The sequence below is a fragment of the Microcaecilia unicolor genome, chromosome 9, assembly GCF_901765095.1.
Source record: "Microcaecilia unicolor chromosome 9, aMicUni1.1, whole genome shotgun sequence".
NCBI lineage: Eukaryota > Metazoa > Chordata > Amphibia > Gymnophiona > Siphonopidae > Microcaecilia > Microcaecilia unicolor.
This window is the reverse complement of record NC_044039.1, coordinates 227524135-227548133: the sequence shown is the minus strand read 5'-3', so window position 1 is coordinate 227548133 and position 23999 is coordinate 227524135. Positions and strand designations below refer to the sequence as shown.

General features: G+C 44.6%; 1 protein-coding gene across 1 annotated transcript in view; it reads right to left on the bottom strand.

Moving 5' to 3' along the window:
- FAM161B (FAM161 centrosomal protein B) overlaps window positions 1–23999 on the bottom strand; it is a 277968-nt gene that overhangs the window by 236088 nt on the left and 17881 nt on the right. Inside the window, 1 exon segment of the mRNA XM_030215409.1 lies at window positions 10517–10794. Within this exon segment, the coding sequence (XP_030071269.1) occupies window positions 10517–10794 (278 nt within the window).

The window sequence follows — 23999 nt, the reverse complement described above, 5'->3', positions numbered from 1 at the left end:
GCAGTTAGCTTAGCGGGGTTTTAAAAAGGTCTGGATAACTTCCTAAAAGAAAAGTCCATAGACCATTATTAAAATGGAGTTGGGGAAAATTCACTGCTTATTTTTAGAATAAGCAGCATAAAATGTATTGTACTGGGAGGTCACGTGATACACTAGAGAGGGGAAGACGTACTTCCATGCTCTCTTAGGCCTCGCTGCCCGATTTTGGGAATAATCACCCGTTTGGAATTACAAATAGGGTCCTCAGGAGTCTATTGGAGGAGTGAGACTGGCTGATAGATAAATTTATCGAGTCTCAGCCAAAGCGATGTCTGGAAGAGCCACAAAGCGAGAGAAAGAGAAACTGCGTGGGACCGGCGGTGACGAGGACCAATTTAAGCGTGAGGGACAAGCCTTCACAGCGGACCAGCTAAAACAATTAACGGAGGCAGTGGGACTGGCGATCGAGTCCAAGCTAGACAGCCTGGCGAACCAGGTAACAAACCTGGAATCGCTACTTACAGAATCGACCCAGCGGATCGGCGAGCTCGAGCGCCGGGTCTCAGACATCGAAGACGCCAGCGACCCGGCCGCAACTCTGGTTAAAACGCTGTCCTCCTCCGTAAAACTGCTCGAGGCAAAAGTAGACGATCTGGAGAACAGATCACGGTGAGCAAACTTGCGTATAGTGGGGTTCCCGGAAGCTGTGGGAGATCGAGTGCTGGCGTCGGAACTTGAGAAGTGGCTGAAGACAGAGTTTGCTCTGTCTGACATGGGGCCGTTGTGCCTTGAAAGGGCCCACCGCGTGGGCAAATTCCAAGATCGACGCCAGTCCCTGCGAGTGGTGATAATAAAAATCCATAATTATCTCCACAAAGCTGAAATACTGCGGGGCTATAGATTAAAATGGGACACCACAAAATATGACGGTCAACTAATTCGCATCTTCCAAGATTATTCAGCATCCCTCCAGGAGAAGTGGAAGCAGTTTAACTCGACTTGTCGTCGTTTGCATGAGCTCCACATTAATTTCATGCTCCTTTACCCTGCACTGCTAAAGGTGAAGCAAGGGGGAGGCTGCAAGTCTTTTGAAAACCCATTGGAAGCAGCATACTATCTGCAACGGCTGGAGAACAACCAGAATGCAGAAACAGGGGACCTGGAGACTTGATGAGAGCCCCGGAACATTTGCTGAGGACTTTAAAGTTTCTTTACTGGTAGACAGGTACCTGGGTGTTTGGAACCTATACTTACAAAGGGTGTAATATGCAATTCTCAGTTTACTTAGGGCGGGGGGGGGGGGGGTCTTAGGCATGGCAGTGACCTCAATCCCGTGGGAAGAACGGGCAGGACAAATGTTGAGTGGGAGAAGGGGGGGGGGAGGGAGTTGGAAGTGGGGGGGGGTCTCTTCAGGATTTTCAAATTTTAGGGTAATGAGAAGCAACTTGCAAGCCACTGGAGGACTAAGCCTCCTGGTGAGAGGGGCTGGGCTCACCGGGAGAGGGAAGTTGGTGCAGTCTCTGAAGGACTTACTAACTAAATTGGGTGTATAGGGTACCGCTTCGAGTAGCGTCCTGGAATGTTTCGGAAATTTCATCCCCAATAAAGCGTTCCAAGATATTAACCCAGTTGAAACATCACAAAGCCTATCGCCTGCCTACAGGAAACCAAGCTAACAGACAGTGAGCATGAGAAGTTAAAACAACAGTGAGTTGGGGAATGCTACTACTCTTCCTCAGGAGCTAAAAGGGGTGGAGTGGTGATTTTGATCAAAAAGGGCCTGTTTTGTGAATCCAGACTGGTGTTCAAAGATCAGGAGGGTAAAGTGGTGTTGATTAAGCTAAGCATGGGCAGAGATCACTTTTACTTGTGTGCAGTCTATGGCCCTAACGAGCATTCCTCGTCTTTTTTTCAATCTCTGATAAGTTAGGATTGCAGCATTCGAATGCCCCCTGGGTGTGGGTGGGGGATTTCAATCAGTCCATGAATCCTCAGGTGGACAGATCCTCGGGAGGGACGGGACTGCCAAAGGGGGGACGGAGAGTTCTTTCGGGATTTTGTCAGGCGCTGGGACTAGTGGACCCTTGGCGCTTGTTACATCCTGAGACTAAAGTCTAAAGAGAATCCACGCGTGTGGAGAACTCAATAGATCCCATGGAGCATAAAATGAAAATAAGAAAGGTGGGAATATGAGCCAGGCTATCCATAAACTGGAACCAAACCGAAGTTTTGAAATAAAATTGATTTAATAATTTCCAAATAAATGATATTAAAACAATATCACATAAACAATGACTCGACACAACATTGTGTTTCGGCCTACATCAGGAGTCTAATGACTTAGATCACCTATGAAGTGAAATCATGGGTTGACGTTATGAAAAAAATCTCATATCACAAAATACAAATCCTGTGCACAACAGCTCAAGAAAGGTCTTTAAAAAAGACCGTTGCATTAGAACAGTGGCTGGCAGAGGAGTCAAGATGGCGGTTCGGGCTTGAGGCTCTGTGGAAGCCAACGCTGAGCTCTGTTCAATATTACCTTTTTCCAATATGCCGCATACAAAGCGAAAAGGTGCAGTAAAGGGTGTCTTACCGTCGGCCCAATCACTCCCTCCGGGCCAGCGAACGCTCCTGCAGTTTGCCACGAGCACCCCTGTGGATACTGGCATGAGGAAACCCGCTGTTGGATCCGCCGAAGGAGCGGCGTTTCCACTAGGGTCGGAGACATCATTATCCCCGCAAGAGCTTAATCCGCCGCTTTGCCCTGCAGCCCTTCGGATGAGCGATGAGGACTCAATGGGACCGGAAGTCGGTAACCAGGGGGCCTCAGACAGCAGAACTCTTCCCCAGGACACAGATGGTTCGATCATAGAGCTTCAAGCTCCCCAAGCGGTGACTCTACACTCTATTTGGGCAGCAATTCAACAACTAACTACGGTCACAAAAACTTCTCGAGATACAGCATTGCTGGTAAATAAGCTTGATTCTTTAACATTAACCTTAGAAACTGTTAAGACTGAACAATTTGCTCAAAAAACCGAAATAACATCGTTAAAATCTGTTACGGATGCTTTGATAAAAGACAAAATGAAAACTTCTTTAAAATTGGAACATTTAGAGAATTATAATAGAAGACTAAATTTGAGGTTACTGAACTTTCCTTTTCAAATTGGAGTTACTCCAGTGGATTTCCTTAAAAAATACTTAATGGAAGTTTTGGCTTACCCTCAATCAGCAATACCACCTATTAATAGAGTTTACTATTTGCCAGATAAAATCTCCAAAGCGAATCCATGTGATAATAATCAAGGTCCAGAAATAAACTTGAAAGACTTATCAGCATTTCTGGAAGAATCTATTTCAGAGATAACTTGTCGAAGGACTCTATTGATATCGTTCGTTTTCGAGCAAGATCTAAATGCATTATTAAGACTTTACTTCAAGAATGCTACTAAACTTTTTCATGGTCAAAAAATCTGGATTTTTCCAGACGTGATAAAAACTACTCAGGATCGTAGGAGAGCATTTCTAGCTTACAGAGAAGAGGTTAAAACTATGGGCGCTACCTTTTTGCTGGCTTATCCCTGCAAATGCTGTATCAAGTTTCTAGGGAATAAATATATATTTTTTGAACTAGACCAGCTAAAAAAGTTTATAGATGCTAAAAAGCTATCCAAGTAAATGTGTAGAAGATATTAAGGAAATGGAAATTTGACGGGGGAATATGAACCAGGCTATTTACTTTTTGAATGTCTTGTTTTATCTCCTTAATTGCTTTATCTCCTCTCCCTCCTTCTGATTGTTGTGGTCTAAGAAAGTAGACTATATTTCATAGTTAATATCTGTTAGGTATACTGAAATACTTATTAGTTTGAGATTATGTTGAATTGTTTCATGGTAATACTAACCTATGATAATTTTACTGCTGTATTTCCATTTATAAGTCTATCTTGTAAAAATGAAAAATTCAATAAAGAAAAATAATTAAAAAAAAAAAAAGACCGTTGCAGAACCACTCCGTCTTACACTCTGCGGAGAAACGATTGAAGTGTTTCATCCCTCCACAATAGACTATACTCACCAATCGAGGGTCCATGGGTCCTGGTCTAGGTTAGATTATGTGCTGGTACAACAATCTCTTTTCTGTAGGGTTACCCACTCGGAGATAGGTCCTTTAGAAATATCAGACCATGCATTGGTATGAGTGGACTTAGCATTTACGGTGCGGGGAGAATCGGGCTACACGTGGAGGTTCCCCTCTTTTTTGTATGGGGAGTTAAAGTTTAGGGGATATATCCAGGAACAGTGGGATCAATATGTGACAAATAATCAGGGTTCTTGTGACTCACCCATTGTTTTTTGGGAAGCCTCAAAGGCTGTTATCTGGGGAGGTATAATTGCATATTTGAGCGCTAGGGCGAAGAGGCTAGCAGCTGGGATAATTCAATTAGAGCAGAATTTAAGGTTAGCAAAAAAAAAAAGATATATTCAGACCCCCTCTCTGGAGAATAGAGAAACATGGATTGCTACGAGCGTGGCTCTAAATTCCTTGATCCATGAGCAAACTCAGAAGCGATTGTGGGTGAGAGGCTCAAACTTTCAGAGATTTGGAAATAAGCCGGGTAGGTTGCTGGCCCATCAGGCGCGTTCACATACCCAAAGAAAAATGATCTCGACCATCACTATTTCTAAGGGGACCCAGGTCTCTACCTCTGAAAAGATCGCAAAGGCATTTTATGACCACTTTTCCGAGGTATATCAGGAGTGGGGGGGGGAGACTACCTTGATTTACCAGTAGACAATTATTTAGAAGACTCAGTCCTTCCCCGGCTTTCACCAGCTAATCGGAGGCGCCTCTCTCTACCAATTCAATCTCAAGAGATCCAGCGGGTGGTTCGGTCCCTGCCTTTGGGCTCGGCGCCGGGGCCCGATGGGTTCTCGGCAGAATAAAGCTTTACTGGTAGAGTCCTGTGCAGCTTTGATTGAATATTTCGAGGCGGTGGTGGAGAGGGGGCATTTCTTGGCTGGGGAAAACAAAGCATTAATCACATTGATCCCGAAGCCTGGTAAAGCCAAGGATAAAGTAGATTCGTACCGTCCCATATCCCTGATTAATGTGGACCTAAAGATTTTAGCACAAATTTTAGCAGATCAGTTGGCACCATGCAGGGATTCGTTAATCGGTGCTCACCAAGTGGGCTTTCTTAGAAATAGACATTCAGTACTTAATGTACGGAAGGTACTCCTGTGGATTGTGCAATGCAGGACCAACGAATCTGACCTATTGTTGGTCAGCCTAGAGGCCGAAAAGGCATTTGATAAGGTATGATGGGAGTATTTATTCCAAGTATTAAACTATGTTGGGGTAACGGGCTGGTTCGAGCAAGCCCTAAAAACATTATACACAGCCCCCACGGCAAGACTTTTAGTCAATGAGCTAAAAACTTCCCCTTTGAGTATTCGAGTAGGAACAAGACAAGGATGCCCCCTCTCCCCATTGCTATTCTTATTATATTTAGAACCGCTGCTGCGAACCCTGGAGGTAGACCCTGATATTACTGGAGTACAACTCTCACCTCACCCGGTAAAAGTGCTGGCATTTGCTGACGATATGTTATTGACATTGACTCAACCGCAACAGTCCCTCACTAAAACACTATTGGCTATCCAAGAGTTTGGCTGTTACTCCGGGTTGACCCTGAATCGTCAAAAATCGGTAGCCCTTCCAAATAATCCTGAAATACGGACAAGGTGGAGGGGGCCTTTGGGACTTCAGTGGGCAGAGAAGGAGGTGACCTTCTTGGGGGTGCACATCCCAGTTGATCTAAACTCTCTTTTTACAAGGAATATGGCTTGTTTGAAGGGCCGGGTGGTCAAGGCCTTCCAGAGTTAGCGTGCCCTCCCGATCTCTTTGTTGGGGAGAGTGGCACTCTATAACATGGTGCTTTTTCCAGTCTGGATTTACTCGTATCAGACCCTGCCTCTGTTTTTGACTTGGAAAGATGAACGCTGGTTGCACAAACAGCTCAATCAATTCTTGTGACAGGGGAAGAGAGCGCGGATGCCCATAGCCAGAGCGGTACTTCCTAGAGATAAGGGCGGACTGGGGCTGCTAGATCTTCGACTTTTTTCAGTGGCAAGTAGTATGCGCCACCTGTCAGATTGGTTTCGGGGTACCCAATTTTTCTCCTATACCCGGGCCGAAATTCACTGGTTGGGATCCTGCCATTTTGCTAGCTGGTTACATGCGCCAGCAGGCAAAACACCAAGTTTGGGCGCAGTGTCGCTGATTCTTCGGTCGTTGCGACAAACATGGAGCTGGCTGTGCAAATTTTTTGTATTAAACAAATCAGTGTCTCCCTTATTGCCCCTTTGAGGTAACCCAGATTTCCCAGTGGGGGATTCTTCAAGAGCTTTCAGAGATTGGACTGAAAGGGGAATTTTTTATTTGAATCAGGTGTTGGATGAACAGGGCAAAATGAAACCTTTCAATGAGCTTTGTAGAGAATTCAAACTGAAGAAAATAGATGCATTTGCATACATGCAACTCCATCACTATGTGAATTATTTTACCTAGAGTGTCACTGACTGGGGAAGTTTGGGAATGCTGGAATGCGATGTTGGGACTAGATGCGCAGTCACGGATCCCGTTGAAATATTTCCATGCGCATTTGAGAGAACATTTAGTACCTAAAAATTTTGTCCAGATGGCGCAGAAATGGAGTACAGACCTGGGAGTCAGGGTCACTGCGGAACAACCTCAAACTTACTAAGACCTCGCAGATAGTAGCGAACGTGTGCTGGTGGGAGATCCAATTCAAATTTGTTTTCCGACTACACATTTCACCAAGGCGAGCTTTCAAGGCAACATTGTGTACCACTGCAAACTGCCCCAAGTGCAGAGGAAGGGAGGCGCACTTGGGCCATATGTTTTGGTCCTGCCCAGTAATTCAAACATTTTGGACAGCTCTGGCAGTGCAGATGATGACCATGTGGAGAGTTCGATGGCATACCTCCCCTAGACAATTGTTTGGTGACTTCACTATACAGGGACAAATAAAGCCGGGACTCAGAGCATTTCTCCACCGAGCGACTCTGATGGGGAAGAAGGTGATTTTACAACATTGGCTGGAGCAGGAGGGCCCCTCCATTGCTTGGTGGCGCTCTACCATGATTCATATGTGTTCCTTGGAACGCAGAGGTATACCAGACCTAGCAGCTAAAAAAAGGAGATTTATTCTGTAAAACTTGGGCACCCTTTTGGGACACGTTAACTCCAGTGGCTCGGAGCAGGTTTCTTAACTCTTGAAGAGGCAGGGTATAAGTATAGGCATGGGGGGGTATGGGGAGGGTTGGGAAGGGTGGGGAATCAGAGGAAGTTGGGTGAGGGCTAGGGAGGGGAATAAGCAGTGGCGTACCAAGGGGGGGGTGGTGGGTGAGGTCCGCCCCGGGTGCATGCCGCTGGGGGGGTGCTGAGTGCCTGTCCGCTACGTTCGTTCTGTGCTCCCTCTGCCCCGGAACAGGTTATTTCCGAGGGGGGGGGTGTCCTTTCACCGGGAGGGGGGGGGTCGCGCTGCACCCAGGGGGCGGGGCGGGGCGCATCGGCGATCCGCCCCGGGTGTCAGCCCCCCTAGGAACGCCACTGGGAATATGTTGTATAAAAAGTTGTTGATCTTTGTATGGCAAGTGGATGACTTGGAGCATGTTACTGGTCTTTCTTTGATGTGCCTTATTCTGTACTGTTTGGCCAGTGTTAATAAAAAGGATTTTAAAAAAATGTATTGTACTGTTTTGGGATCTTGCCAGGTACTTGTAACCTGGATTGGCCACTGTTGGAAACAGGATGCTGGGCTTGATGAACCTTTGGTCTGTCCCAATATGGCAACACTTATGTTCTTAAAATGGTAACTGATGTATTCTGTTTGAACTGGTTGTCCTTCTTGAGAGCTGACTGCTGGTTACTATGTAGCTTTAGACACAATTGTCCCAGCAAGTATTTTATGCCTTAGAAGAGTCCAACTGCCAGATGTGGGCTTCAGGAACAAACCTGGAGCTATTTTTAATGGTTGGACTAGGCTGGCTTAGTGGCTGGTTCACCTTGCTGAGCTGGCCTGGCTGACGTCCCAATCTACCTTAAAGCCCCCTAGTGGCTCTGTCCCACCTCCCCGATCGTAACTTAAAGTGCCCTGGTGGTCTAGCGGCCTCTTCGGGGCAGGAAATGACCCCACTCTTTCCTGCCCACTGTCAGTTTCAATGAACTCATCTTTAATACTGGCTACAAGAAAAAGCAGAAACTGGTTTTGGTAATCACAAAGTCCAGTATCCATTATCTTGGTGCTTTTGCACTACTGCTGAGCCTGACGTGGGCTGCCAAAGGATTATAATGTGCACTTATCTTGCATTCAAGAGATACATCTTAAAGTGATTCTCTGATTCAGTCTATTATACTGTACTCTAGAGAGCAGAATATAATAGGCCTAAGTTGTTTGTTTAGAATGCCTGTTAGGCCCATAAAGTCTTCCTTTAAGTGGGGAGATGCAGGGAAGAAAATTAAGGCTGTGGGGATGGTGAGGAGACGGGAATGGAATAATGCGGGGACAGACAGAGGATGGAGTTACAAAGTCTGTTTTGACTGTGGGGATGGAGTGGGGACAGGAAAAAATGTTGGTTGCAGGGAGGGAATGTCCCTACATCACCCTCTAGCTGAAAGGTTATTTTAATTTTCGACTGAAAATGAAAGTGTTTTCAGTGGAAGCCGAAAATTGTTCTGTTTGTCTCCCTCCCTCCCAAACAGGAGTTGTTCATCCTCCTGGACCACCCTTGGATGCGTCCCATAGGCCACCTTGGGCCTAGTTTATAACCCCAGTTTCTCATACCCATTCCAGCTCTGCTCTTAAATGCCTGTCATAAGTGGGGCATTGCTCCTGCCCTAACTATATCACTAGGCCACCAGAGAATGTCAGGTAGTCCTGGGGGTGAGGGCTGCTCTTTGTATTCTTTTTTTTTTGTACTGTGATTGCAAGTAATGCAGTTATGATCTTGCACAACACTATGCTCCAAATAAATGCTTTTGATACAAAACTTGGCATAAGCTCCTTAGGAATTAGCTTCTGTTATGTCAGCTCTCTCTCTTGAGTGAAGCACAAAGCACCATGATTTTTAGTTTCAGTTTTCATTAGCTGTGGTCCATGTAAAGGGTCATGAATTTTATATACCGCCTTTCTGTGGTGCAACCAAAGTGGTTTACATTTATTATATACAGGTTATTTTGCTTGGAAGTTCAATACAGTCTTTCATTATTTAACATAGTAGATGACGGCAGAAAAAGACCTGCATGGTCCATCCAGTCTGCCCAACAAGATAAACTCACATGTGCTACTTTTTGTGTATACCTTACCTTGATTTGTACCTGTCCTTTTCAAATTATTATATTCTAGCTTGGACAATGTCCCTCGATATTCAGCCGGCGGTAGGCAGCACGGTTAACTGCTGCCAATGACGTGACCCCAAATATTCAATCCTAGGCCATATCCAGTAACCAGCACTGAATATCCGGTTTCAGTTTTGGCCATGGCAACTTAACCAGCTAAGTCAATGTTCAGCTCTAGCCAGTTACAGTATGTTAACCACTCAGTTTAGCACTGAATATTAGCGCTTGGACGGCTAACTACTACTACTACTTAACATTTCTAAAGCGCTACAAGGGTTACGCAGCGCTGTACAGTTTAACAAAGAAGGACAGTCCCTGCCCAAAGGAGCTTACAATCTAAAGGACGAAATGTCAAACTGGGCAATCTAGATTTCCTGAGTAGAGGTAAAAGGTTAGGTGCCGAAGGCGACGTTGAAGAGGTGGGCTTTGAGCTAAGTAATGTGGCTAGCCGCTAAGCGCTAATATTCAGTGGCAATAACCGGCCATCTGGCGCTGAATTTAACCAGCCAGGAGTCATTCCTGGCTGGTTAAATAGTTCTGAATATCGGGCTCCGTGGATTTAGCAGAGAGACAACTAAAAGCTCTGGAAATCCCCAGTAGCCCTCACTGGTTCCCATTCACACAACAAAACTTGAGTTTTCAGTTTCCTGCTTGGCCAAAACCAAGTGAGTTTCAGCTGTACTTTCGGTTTCGGCCATCTTTCAACGGGGCTTGCTTTCAAAAACCCAAATAAAAAGGTCAATGAAAGCAACCTAAAAAACAAAGAGAATCCTCTTATCCCTACCTCGGCACTTCTAAAACGTGAAGACAACGCTCTTTCAGAAATATTTATATTGAAGAAAGTTTTTTAATGAGTTTTAAGTATATTAATATCCTAAAAAAAATCTTATAATGCATTTGAGCTAATTGTCTAAACCTCTTAGCTGTAACCCATAGATATTTTGCCTGCAGCGCCCATTTTCTTTTTATTTTTTAATGCAAGCCACTGCAGGTTTTTCTGCTCAGAAATTCAGCACCAGGCCATACCCATATAATGGTGGGATACGGCCTCTAGAATCAAAACAGATTCTCACTAGCGACCTGTTTGAAGGCAATATTTCCTACCTCACATCCTTCTGGGATTGATTACAAAGTTTCAGTTGTTCATTCTTTTGAAAAAAGTTTTCCAGCTCTTTGCACAGTTTATCGCCTTCTGACTGGGCCTGGTACAGAGTGCCTAATTCCAACAGATATTGTTGGTTTTGTATTTTCATAGCCTGCAGTCTGGCAAAAAGAACTTCATCACAGACAGTTTCATCTTCTTCTTGAAGAAAATCCAATAGCTTGCCTTCTCTGGGAGATATTTCTGCCTCCGAATCTGAGGAAACTTTAGGTGGAAACACCTGCAGATATCAGAATTAGACATTTACTAAGAGAAACAAGATATTTAGGGCAATTTTAAAAGTTTTTTATGTGCAGAAGTAAGGATTTTGAAAGCACACATGCGCACACATATGTACGTGCCTTTATGCATATGGTTGGGTGGGGAAACAGTACACTTTGCCCAATTTCAAAAGTATGCATTTAGCTTTTACAAAAAGAGCACCTACATATATGGTAGAGGCAAATCTGTGCATGCAATTTCTCTATCAGTTTTCTATTTAAAAATGAATAGAGGTGGTAATTTTAGAAGCATCCACGTGTTCAAATGCAGAGGCCCAGATGTTTAAATGCCAATTCAAAAAAACAGTTGGACATGTGGAAGTTCACTACATCTTAATGGCAAGGGGCCATGAGGAAGGCGGGAGAGGGAATGGTCTAGGCATAATCACAATACAGACATTCATTCCCTATTTCACTTACGAAATCCATGTCTGTAGAGGGAAACCCAGACGCTGGACTTTAGACCTGTTCTGAGGCACATCTGAAGACCTCTCTGAATTCAGCAGCCTACTGCCTGCCATCACCTCACCCCCCTCCAGGCATCACAAGACTCCACGCCTCCAAACATCAGCAGACCACTCCCTGCCATCACCCAACACTTGCCCCATCACCACATGACAAGATCCCTCAACATTAGCAGCCTCCTCTCGCTGCACACTGGGAAGAAGATTTCTGTGTATGACACCTAGATCTTTTTCTTCGGTGCCGACTCCTAAGGTGGAACCTAACACCAGGTAACCTTGACATGAAATAGTTTTCCCCAACGAACATCACTTTGCATTCATTCAAATTAAATTTCATCTGCCATTTGGATGCCCAGTCTTCCAGCTTCCTAAGCAATTCTTGCAATTTTTTTGTTCTGTGGGAGTTTTTAACAAGTCATAAGTACATAAGTAATGCCACACTGGGAAAAGACCAAGGGTCCATTGAGCCCAGCATCCTGTCCACGACAGCGGCCAATCCAGGCCAAGGGCAACTGGCAAGCTTCCCAAACGTACAAACATTCTATACATGTTATTCCCGGAATTGTGGATTTTTCCCAAGTCCATTTAGTAGCGGTTTAGGAAACCGTCTAACCCCCTTTTAAACTCTGCCAAGCTAACCGCCTTCACCACGTTCTCCGGCAACGAATTCCAGAGTTTAATTACGCATTGGGTGAAGAAAAAGTTTCTCTGATTTGTTTTAAATTTACTAAACTGTAGTTTCATCGCATGCCCCCTAGTCCTAGTATTTTTGGAAAGCATGAACAGACGCTTCACATCCACCTGTTCCACTCCACTCATTATTTTATATACCTCTATCATGTCTCCCCTCAGCCATCTCTTCTCCAAGCTGAAAAGCCCTAGCCTCCTTAGTCTTTCTTCATAGGGAAGTCGTCCCATCCCCGCTATCATTTTAGTCGCCCTTCGCTGCACCTTTTCCAATTCCATTATATCTTTCTTGAGATGCGGCGACCAGAATTGAACACAATACTCAAGGTGCGGTCGCACCATGGAGCGATATAACGGCATTATAACATCCTCACACCTGTTTTCCATACCTTTCCTAATAATACCCAACATTCTATTCGCTTTCCGAGCCGCAGCAGCACACTGAGCAGAAGGTTTCAGTGTATTATCGACGACGACACCCACATCCCTTTCTTGGTCTGTAACTCCTAACGTGGAACCTTGCATGACGTAGCTATAATTCGGGTTCTTTTTTCCCACATGCATCACCTTGCACTTGCTCACATTAAACGTCATCTGCCATTTAGCCGCCCAGTCTCCCAGTCTCGTAAGGTCCTTCTGTAATTTTTCATAATCCTGTCGCGAGTTAACGACTTTTAATAACTTTGTGTCATCAGCAAATTTAATTACCTCTGTGATAAGTAAGAGGGTGTCCTATACGGTGTAGGCCACTAGAGGGCGCTAGAAGGTGGAGGTCGCTAGGACCCGGGAGAGCCCTGGGAGGTCCACAGGTGTAGGAGATTATGGGCTGGGCCTGAGAAGCTAATTAACTACTTTATACCCCACCTGAGTGGTGAAAGGAAGGGAAGTGAGCTAGCAGCAGAGGAGGAGAGAGCCCCTGAAAGATACTGGCTACCCTTATGGACTTGGGGTGGACTGGGGGTCCAAAGGAGATCAGCAGGCTGAAAGTCCTGGGGTAAGAAGTCCCTAAAGCATTAGTGTTTGACTGTGTGTTCTCCGTAGTTATAAGAACTGTGTGTTCAACGAGGGAAGAAAAGACTGTGTGTCTAGAACTGTGTGTTCAATGAGGGACTGTGGGTCCGAAGAAGAAAAGACTGTGTGTCTAGAACTGTGTGTTCAATGAGGGACTGTGTGTCCGAAGAAGAAAAGACTGTGTGTCAATGAGGATTGTGTGTCCGAGAGGGGACTGTGGGTCCAAAGTACTGAGAGAAGCAGGCTGCAAAGCCTGGGGTTGAGAGTCCCCAAAGTATTGGTAGAGTACTGAGCCCATGTATCTGTGTGGGGAGGCTCAATGTGAAGATCTATGAAAGCATAAAGTGTTAAGCTAGAAGTGTGCCCAGGGGCTGAAATAAAGAGTTGCCTGAGAAATATGCAGTTGGTGAGACCTGCTTAATGTGCTGAGTGGAAACCAGGTCACCCTGAGTGAGAAGGGGTAGCACACTAATTTGCATATGATCTGCATATTGAGAACCAGGTCACCCTGAATGAGAAGGGGGATATCACAAATGGCACCCCAGATGGGACCTGACTGTTGAACAACCACTGAGTGAGGAGGATATCAGAGGATCCCTGCTACCCTTGGCAGTTGAATACCCATGTCTTAAAGGTGAAGCCAAGGGAAGAGCTGAGGACTGATGTGGACCCAGGCAGTTGGTGTATACCCAGTGAAGTAAGATGGAGGTGTCCTTGGAGGTTCCAGAGGCTGTGTTCCAGAAGCTCGTCAAGGGGGCCAACACTAGCAAAAGCACTTTGCTCAGGTAAAGGGTACCTAGGGGGGAGATGAGGGTGGATTTGTAAGATCTGGAGGCTTGGGAGTGGCTGTAGGGGATGGAGGAGGCCACAAACCACAGGTGCAGCTCAAGTGTGGAGGGCCAGGCGAGTCAACAGGCCACACTTGGATTTGTTTTTGTGATTGCAGGCAGCACCCCATCAGACGGGCAGGAAGGATGGAGGCCAGAGAAGCCAGGGAGGAGAAGGCCCAAGCACTTGCCTGAGTCGATGGCCGATGGAGAAGATCTGGCAAAGAAGGATATTGAGAGCCAGGTTTTGGGACTTGCAGGGGATGAGCCTGGAAAAGAGTATGCCCCTGTGTAGAATTGCTGCTCCTCAGTGGAGAATGCTTAGAGGGTTGCTGAGGTAGAGCAGCAATTATTTTAAGGGTGGGGGTATGTGATAAGTAAGAGGGTGTCCTATACGGTGTAGGGCGCTAGAAGGTGGAGGTCGCTAGGACCCGGGAGAGCCCTGGGAGGTCCACAGGTGTAGGAGATTATGGGCTGGGCCTGGGTAGCTAATTAACTACTTTATACCCCACCTGAGTGGTGAAAGGAAGGGAAGTGAGCTAGCGGCAGAGGAGGAGAGAGCCCCTGAAAGATACTGGCTACCCTTATGGACTTGGGGTGGACTGGGGGTCCAAAGGAGATCAGCAGGCTGAAAGTCCTGGGGTAAGAAGTCCCTAAAGCATTAGTGTTTGACTGTGTGTCCTCCGTAGTTATAAGAACTGTGTGTTCAATGAGGGAAGAAAAGACTGTGTGTCTAGAACTGTGTGTTCAATGAGGGACTGTGGGTCCGAAGAAGAAAAGACTGTGTGTTCAATGAGTGTGTGTCCGAAGAAGGGGAGACTGTGGGTCCAAAGTACTGAGAGAAGCAGGCTGCAAAGCCTGGGGTTGAGAGTCCCCAAAGTATTGGTAGAGTACTGAGCCCATGTATCTGTGTGGGGAGGCTCAATGTGAAGATCTATGAAAGCATAAAGTGTTAAGCTAGAAGAAGTGTGCCCAGGGGCTGGAATAAAGTGTTGCCTGAGAAATATGCAGTTGGTGAGACCTGTTTAATGTGCTGAGTGGAAACCAGGTCACCCTGAGCGAGAAGGGGGATATCACACCTCGCTAGTTACTCCCATCTCTAAATCATTTATACATATATTAAAAAGCAGCGGTCCTAGCACAGACCCCTGAGGAACCCCACTAACTACCCTTCTCCATTGTGAATACTGACCATTTACATAGTAACATAGTAGATGACGGCAGAAAAAGACCTGCACGGTCCATCTAGTCTGCCCAACAAGATAAATTCATAGATTTGCAAGCACTGCCTCCATGGTATGCAAATCTATCTCATGCATATTCATTGTGGATATCCTGAAAACCTGATCTGCCTGCGGCTCTCGAGGACCAGAGTTGCCTACCCCTGCCATAAGCCATTATTAAAATGGACTTGGGGGAGAGGTCACGTGATGCTGTGATGGAGAGCGGTCGTGGGTGAATCTCTCTCCGTCGTCAACCTACCTGTTCACGAATCAGCAAGGGAATCTGTCCCTCTAAAGTGCACAAAAGCCGTAGCACAAGGCTTGGGGAGTGCTCCTGCCAACATTTCCACCGCCAAAAGCTGAAAATGACAGCGAGATCAGCGCCGCGGGACAAACAGAGGGGAAAGACGACCGACTACAAGATGGCGGCATCTCCTTCTGATGCGGGATCATCGGTCTCCTCCACTTGGATAGCGGAGATCACGTCCGAACTCACAGTGGTGATGGAGGACTTGCTTGAGCGGCGTCTGGCTCCGATTGATCAAAAACTGGATGGCAAACTGGAACAGCTGAACGCCAAGATCGGAGAACTGACCAAAGAATGTGTTGCGTTCCAGACTCGGACAAGCGTGGTCGAGGACCGCGTAACAGACTTGGAGGACACTCAGAAAAACATGAAGAAACTTGTGGAAGACATGGAGAACAAAATTGAGGATTTAAAAAATCGTTCCCGGCGGAACAATATCCGCCTGGTGGGTCTGCCAGAAGCGCTGGGGGCCCGCCAGTTAGAAAAAACCCTGGAACAATGGCTGACTACACAAGTGGAATTTCCAGAATCATTGGGCCCATTACGAGTAGAACGAGCTCATCGCCTGGGGCCTCGCCAGCTGGGGAAAACTACATCACGAGTGGTTATCTGCAAGATATTAAATTTCATGCATAAACAGTGTATATTACAAGCAGCGCGCTCCGCAACGACTTTAACCTATGAAGGCAAGAAGATTCTTTGTTTTCAAGACTATTCGGCTGGAATATCAGCAAAAAGGCGGGCGTTTTCGCCAGTATGCTCAAAGTTGTTTGAGATGAAGATTCGTTTCTCCTTGCAATATCCCGCTACTTTGAAACTGACACACAATGGTAGACTGAAAATCTTTACATCGGAGAAAGAAGCGGGAGCTTTTGTAGCCGAATTGGAGCAGGCAGCAGAATCGGAGCCTGAAGAGACTGGATCTACCTGAATCTGCTCAGACGGATAACAGAATGAAACGCACTGGTGGTTATCTGAAGATATTTGGGAAAGGTGGAGACAGACAGAAGCAGGAGAGTTTGTAAGAATTTAAAGCTATAGATGGCTCAGGACTTGATATTTGATGTTGTTGGACTCGAATTGGGAGTTACAGTTGGGGGGGGTGGGGAAGAATTTTGTAAAGTTGGACGCCACAGGTGAATGCCATACAGGGGATGAAGTGGGAGGGCGAATTAGTGTACACATATGGATTCGATCACAAGGTGGTTAGTATGGTGGAAATGGGGGAACAAAATAAATTTTATTAATGGTATCCTTTAATACATGGGGGAGGGAGAAAGAGGAAATAGATCCAGGACTGAACGGGGAGGGAGGTAAGCATTTAGGTGTGACCAATCAAACGGGGGGAAGGTTTGGTAAATGACAAGGGCAGGGGGGAGGGGCTGGGGATCAGAGGATAGGGGGAGGGGACGTAATGTATACAGAAAGAATAAGCTAAACTCTTCTCAAAGGGGAATGAGGATGGGAATATATGAATATGGACACTTTCAGTCACAATATAATGCACATGATAAATATATGGGACTGCTGCAGCTGGGACAGCAGTCCGGGAATTGGCGAGAAATCAGTCAGCTATTGGAAGCATTATATGGAGGAATAACATGAAGAATATGACAATATACTCATGGAATGTGGGAGGTATAGGCTCACCCATTCAGAGAAAGAAAATATTGGGGGAGTTGCACAAAAAGGAAGCATTGATAGCCATGTTGCAGGAAACACGTTTAACAACACAGGAGCACGCAAAACTAAAATCATGGTGGGTGGGTACTGTATTAGAGGCTCCTGCGGTTGGGAAAAAAGCAGGAGTTGCAATTTTGATTCATAAAACGCTCCAAGTAACTCAGAACTATGTTTATACAGACCCAGAGGGTCGATTTTATTATCGCTAAGGTGACGGTAGATGGAATGCCGCTGCTGTTGGTAAATGTGTACGCCCCGAATGTGTGCAGCAAAAGGTTCTTTCAAACCTTAATTGTGCGTATTCAAAAAATTAAACTGCAAGATCCACATATACAGACGGTGATTGGGGGAGACTTTAACATAGTGGCGGACGCAAATATGGATAAAACTTGTAATACGGGTGGAGGGAAAGGGGATCATATGAAAGGAATCCCTTGGATGTGTGACACATTGGAAGTTATCGATGTGTGGAGAATATTAAATCCAGGCCTTAGAGATTATACACACTACTCAAGAGCACATCGCACTCAATCTCGGATTGATTATCTTTTGATTAATGAGGGGGCTCTCCCAGATGTACAAGAGGCAGGCATAGATCCCACTATAATATCAGATCATGCGCCAGATCAATCTATATCACCTTTAATAGACAAGATACGCAATCTAAGAGGCGGAAATGGATATTCCCCATTGAGCTTTATTATGATGATGAATTTCTGAGCTATATCAGAGAGAAATGGATGGATTATAAGATTCATAATGAGAGGCATACATCAGAACCTATATTGTACTGGGAGGCAGCGAAAGCTGTACTCCGAGGAGAAATAATAGCCTATTGTAACCGAAAGAAAAAAAGGCGAGAACAGGAACTACTTAGGCTTGGGAAGCAATTAGTTAGACTACGACGTAACTATAGGGACAAAGCCCAAAGTACCGTAAGAGAGCAGCTACTAGCCACACAGATAAATTTAAATACTTTACTCCATCAAAGAGCTCTTAAATCAGCAGTATACTACAGATATCAACTTTATAAATTTGGTAGTAAGCAAGGTAAAATGTTTGCAGGGCTGATTAGGAAAAAGACTGGTCCACAAAAGGTACTTACTTTACAGCATCCCTCAGGGAATGTAACGCACTCGGAGAGTAAAATTAGACAAATATTCTTGAACTATTATACCCAGCTCTATCAGCCTGACACAGAAGATCAGTTAGAGCCCAAGATGTATTTAGACAACATAGTACTACCCCAAATAACAGAGGCCCAGAGGGGAATGATTAACAAACCTATTGATTTAGACGAAATAGCCAGGGCCATCAAAAGTAGTCCTTTACATAAAGCCCTGGGACCTGATGGGTATCGAGCTGAATTTTATAAGCTGTTGGAGGCAGAGATTGGCCAACCAATTATGATGGCCTTCCAGCGGGCAGTAGATCAGGAGTGCTTGCCAGAGACCCTTCGAGTGGCAGACATTGTGGTATTCCCCAAACCAGGGAAGGACCTGATTAAGCCAGAATCATACAGACCAATTTCCCTGATTAATTATGAAACTAAACTATTGGCGGGGATCTACGCTAATAGGCTAGCAAGGATCTTGCCAGACATCATAGCCTTACCACAAGGAGGATTTATTAAAGGGAGACAGATCGTCAAGAACGTCAGACAGATATTAGCTTCATTAGAATGGGTGAGAAGGAAGAAAGAAGACTCCTTACTTATAAGTTTCGACGCCGAAAAGGCGTTCGATAGAGTAGACTGGGGATTTATGTTTCGGACAATGTCAGCTTATGGTTTTGATGGGTCATTTGTAAAAGTTATAGCTGCACTGTATAAAGAACCCTTAGCCAGGTTGTATGTCAATGGGGACTATACTGAAACGTTTGAGATTGGTAGAGGCACGCGACAAGGATGCCCCTTATCCTCCTTGTTGTTCGCTCTGACTCTGGATCCGCTGTTGCAGACAATACTGGAGGACCAGGAGATCACAGGGGTGTGAATGGGGCCTCATGAATTTAAAATCTCGGCCTTCGCCGATGATCTCTTGGTCTATCTTACCAAACCACAGGTGGCATTACCGGTATTGCTAGAATGATTTAATATACTCTAACTCTCTAAAAGGAGTTTGTTACGTATAGTTAATTAGTTTGTGAGTGTCCCTTTAATTATGGAAAAACCCCACTTATATTATATTACAAACAATTGAAACCTCAAATCTCCAAACAGGAAAAAATACAAAAGTATTTATACTGTCCTTGTTATACCAGGAGTAAATTAATATCACTGGTTTCTTAAGAAGGACAGAGAGAAAAAAATCCCAAAAGCAAAAAAACTCACAATTAGTGAGAAGAAGCATCTTTGTTATGTTTCGATGACACAGATTCAGCTTGTATTGTAGCGGTGTTGAACTTCAGATGGATCTTTTGAAGCGCCCTTCCTGAAGCAGCCATAAATCTGGCGAAACAAGGCGCTCTTGTTGAAGGGCTGATGTCCTTTTTGTTTGGTGGAAGCATTGAAGGACTAACGCTTGTCTTTTTTGCTTGAAAAAATACTTGCAGGGCTCCGGAGCCCCCTAAGGAGGAGTGTCGGCTTTCAGCATTTATAGCAGCTGACAGGAATTCATAGCGTGCTGCAGTTCACAGTCCTTAGCAATTTATAGCAGCATTGGATACCATCAAGATCTCGGGACCTGAGACTGTCTGTTTAATTAAAGCTAAGTACTAAATTTTTGAGGAGATAGTTTGTGGATTGGTAACAAAAGCCAGCATGAGGAACTTTAAGTCAATGCCTGCTTAATGTCTGCTTAATGAACTGTTTAGATTGCCGTGCCCTCCGATTGGGGTGGTTTTCTGTAGTTAGCCCTTTTGCAAATTTAGGGCTGGGACTGGTCTGTTATAGTTTAGTTTGGGAGAGTGCCCCTTTACTAGTTAATATTTGAAGGTAAGAGAGTTTTTCATCTCACTTGCTTTTTCTCACTAATTGTGAGTTTTTTTGCTTTTGGGATTTTTTTTCTCTCTGTCCTTCTTAAGAAACCAGTGATATTAATTTACTCCTGGTATAACAAGGACAGTATAAATACTTTTGTATTTTTTCCTGTTTGGAGATTTGAGGTTTCAATTGTTTGTAATATAATATAAGTGGGGTTTTTCCATAATTAAAGGGACACTCACAAACTAATTAACTATACGTAACAAACTCCTTTTAGAGAGTTAGAGTATATTAATAGTGTTTGTTTTTCTCCTATTTAGTATTAGAATGATTTAAAGAATACGGCTCGTTTTCGGGCTTTAAACTTAATATGCAAAAATCAGAAAGTATGCCAACGCAAGATACAATACTTGAAGGGTGGAGTGGGGAGTTTCCCTTAAGATGGGTTATAGGTGAATTTAAGTATTTAGGAATAATTCTAACAGCAGATCCACGCCAACTTTATAGAAAAAATATTGATATTCTTCTGCGACAGACGAAGCAGACATTGACCCATTGGCATACATTACCGTTGACATTAAGTGGGAGAATAAGTCTGTATAGCATGGTTTTATTTCCCCGATGGCTATATGTGCTTCTACAGTTACCATTATACTTACAACAGAAAGATTTAAAAAAATTAAAGAGAATGTTGTCATACTTTTGCTGGGGGGGAAAGAAACCAAAAATTCAATTTGAGCATTTGAGTGGAAAATTACAGAAAGGGGGATTGGGGCTACCTAATCTGCAAGAATATAACTGGGCATGCTTGTTGAGACATTTGGCAGATTGGATACTAGGAACGGAAGATTATACCCCATGGGGGATGGAACTAACCTTATTTAAACCATATCATCCCTACTATATCTTACATGCCCCTACTCATAAGATACCCCCTGAGTGGAGGCAGCATCTTTTATTGGCTCCAATGAGAAAGGCATGGGATTACGTAATCCACCTCCTGGGGAAAAATCCAAGATGTACTGATATGTTACCATTAATTGACAATGCTGACTTTCAGTCGGGTATTCAGTCGATTAGACACCACAGATGGGCAACGGAAGGGGTGGTGGTAGTGGCGGACTTATTACATAATACAGGACGGATACGGACGCAAGGGGAATTAGGACAGATAGTGGGAGACGACAATGTGGATTGGTATTCCTACCTGCAGGTGAAGGTTTACATATCTAGATTGATAAGAGAGGGGTGTTCTAGAGAGCTGTTCCCTCTACTAGAAAACTTTTTCTTACCCCCAGGGATACAAAGGATTACGGTGTCGGGAGTGCATGTAGCAATCTCAAAGCTGAAATTGCCTAAGTCTTTAGCAGGGGTGGCACAAAAATGGACGAATGATCTAGGACTGACAGTCACAGAAGCTGACATTTTAACCTACATGACAGAGATCAAAGACAACTTATGTAATGCAAGACATAGGGAAACTCAGTATCGTATAATCATGCGGGCATATTTCACACCTAAACAAGCATATTATGCGGGACGTATATCAGAGAGTAAATGCTACAAATGTGGAAGTACAGACCCGTCGTTTTTACATATGCTTTGGGATTGTATTTCTATACAGAGATTCTGGATGAGAGTACAGCAGTATTGTGCATATATACTAAATAAACCAGTTACTCAGACTGCCCAGAGGTGCATCTTGGATTATAGAGGAAGTAGGACAACCTTGAGAAGAGCAGAACGCCAGTTTCTGTATAAAGCCAGTATCATTGGGAAAATGTGTATAATGCAATATTGGATCCAGGAAGAAGCTCCCTCATTTTGGCATTGGCGTAATGGACTACAGATGCTCGTTACGTGGGAGGCCAAAGATGCGAAAGGTACTTCCAAAAAGAAAAAAGAATTTTGGGAAATATGGGAGCCCTATATTCAATCGCTTGGGGGTAGAGCCCGCAGTTTAATAATGAATACGTTGCAAATATATAATCAATAAAGGGGTGACTGAAATGTGCAAACATACAAGGAGGAGAAGAATGAGAGAGAGGGGGGAAGGGTTTGTTGGGTGGGGCTTGGAAAGGGGGGAGGAGGGGGGGTGGGAGAAAAAGGGAAAAGAACAATAATAAAAGTAATTATGTTGATGTTAGAGTTGGTTATTGTTAACAAGTGGTGTGATAAAGAGGATTGTATACAGTACTCAATTACAATGTTAAAATGCATTTTCTTTAATAAAAAATTATTGACAAAAAAATGGACTTGGGGAAAATCCACTGCTTATTTCTAGAATAAGCAGCATAAAATGTATTGTATTGTATTGGAATCTTGCCAGGTACTTGTGACCTGGATTGGCCACTGTTGGAAACAGGATGCTGGGCTTGATGAACCTTCAGCCTGTCCCAGTATGCCAATACTTATGTAGTTACGTAACTCATGAGGATCCTTACCCTCAGGTCCTCTGCAGGAGCTATCTTGCATTGGAGACTCTCTTGCTCTACACCAGGTTTGTCCAACCTCAGACCTTGAGAGCCGCTGTATATGCCTTCCTATGCTTGGTCTGTTACTAAGGGCTAGGCCTAAGGCCTGTACTGTCAGTTTGGTTCTCACATGATAGCCGACTAACTCAGCATCTTGTGTAACAATCACTGCTTTCTCAGGAGCTGACACTTCATAACATTTGTTTGCAGCTGAGTATGTTTTTCATATAGGGTGGATGTAACCTTGTAAGTTGCTAGGAGACAGGCTGAGAACACAGTGTGAGCTGAACGTGTCCAGAATGTTTCATTTGGGGAGATAGAGAGAGAGGACACAAGGGTATTGTTCTGGTTGTTCATGCAGAACTCATAAGTGATTAGCCAATGTCCACTAAGGGTGCATGTGCCCACAATGTCAGGAGAGGCTGATATACCCATATATGGTATAGGCTACTTTCTGATTCTAGTTTGGGAAAAAAGTCACATGATTTCTGGGAAAGCAGAATTTGCAACAGTATATATGTGATGTCCGGGAGGTGTTAGCTGAGCAGTACTTGTCTTTCAGGATGTGCATTGCTGACTGACAACCTGCCCCAAGAGAGAGAACTATTTTTTGTACTTTTTGGCTCTGTGAGATACTAATAAAGGTAATTTACTGGCTGCGCCTAACGGAGTCTAAGGGAAAATTAGGTTCTAACCATGATAATTTTCTTTCCTTTAGTCATAGCAGATGAAGCCATTACGTATGGGTTGTGTCCATCAACCAGCAGGGGGAGATAGAGAGCACTCAACTTTTCACAGTGCCTCATGGCCAGCTAGCTCCACTGTCTCTTCAGTATTTGAAGCTTCCAAAGCAGTATGGCAAACCGCAATGGGAATAACATGAACTTTCCTCACAGCGAACGATGGCCCCTTAACAAGGGCATGAACTCAAAAAAGGAGGGAATGAACTCGTCCTCCACTTTGTATAAACGGAGGGAATACTTGCATCCTCCTGGAGGGAATAAACTCATCCTCCCAAAACATGAACTGGGAGGGAATGAACTCATCCTCCTATAACTGTAACAAGAATCCTGAAGACTGTTTTCCGACTCCCCAAGGAAGGAATATAACTTCAGGAAACAAGAACAGCACCTAAAATCAGAATCACTGCAATACAGACAATCATACAGGGAGGGCTCATGGCTTTATCTGCTATGACTAAAGGAAAGAAAATTATCATGGTAAGAATCTAATTTTCCCTTCCTTGTCATCAAGCACATGAAACCATTACGTATGGGATGTAACAAAGCAATCCCTAAATAGGGTGGGAACAAGCCACACCACGCGCTAGCACCTGTGCTCCAAAACGCGCATCCCTCCTGGCAGCCACATCCAGCCTGTAATGTCGGGCGAAAGAGAGCTTAGAAGCCCATGTTGCAGCACTGCAAATCTCATGAAGAGATAGTGCTCCAGTTTCCGCCCAGGAAGAGGAAATCGCTCTTGTGGAATGTGCCTTAAAGGCTTCAGGCGGAGCCCGGCCAGACAGCAGATATGCTGAAAAGATAGCTTCTTTGAGCCAATGGACAA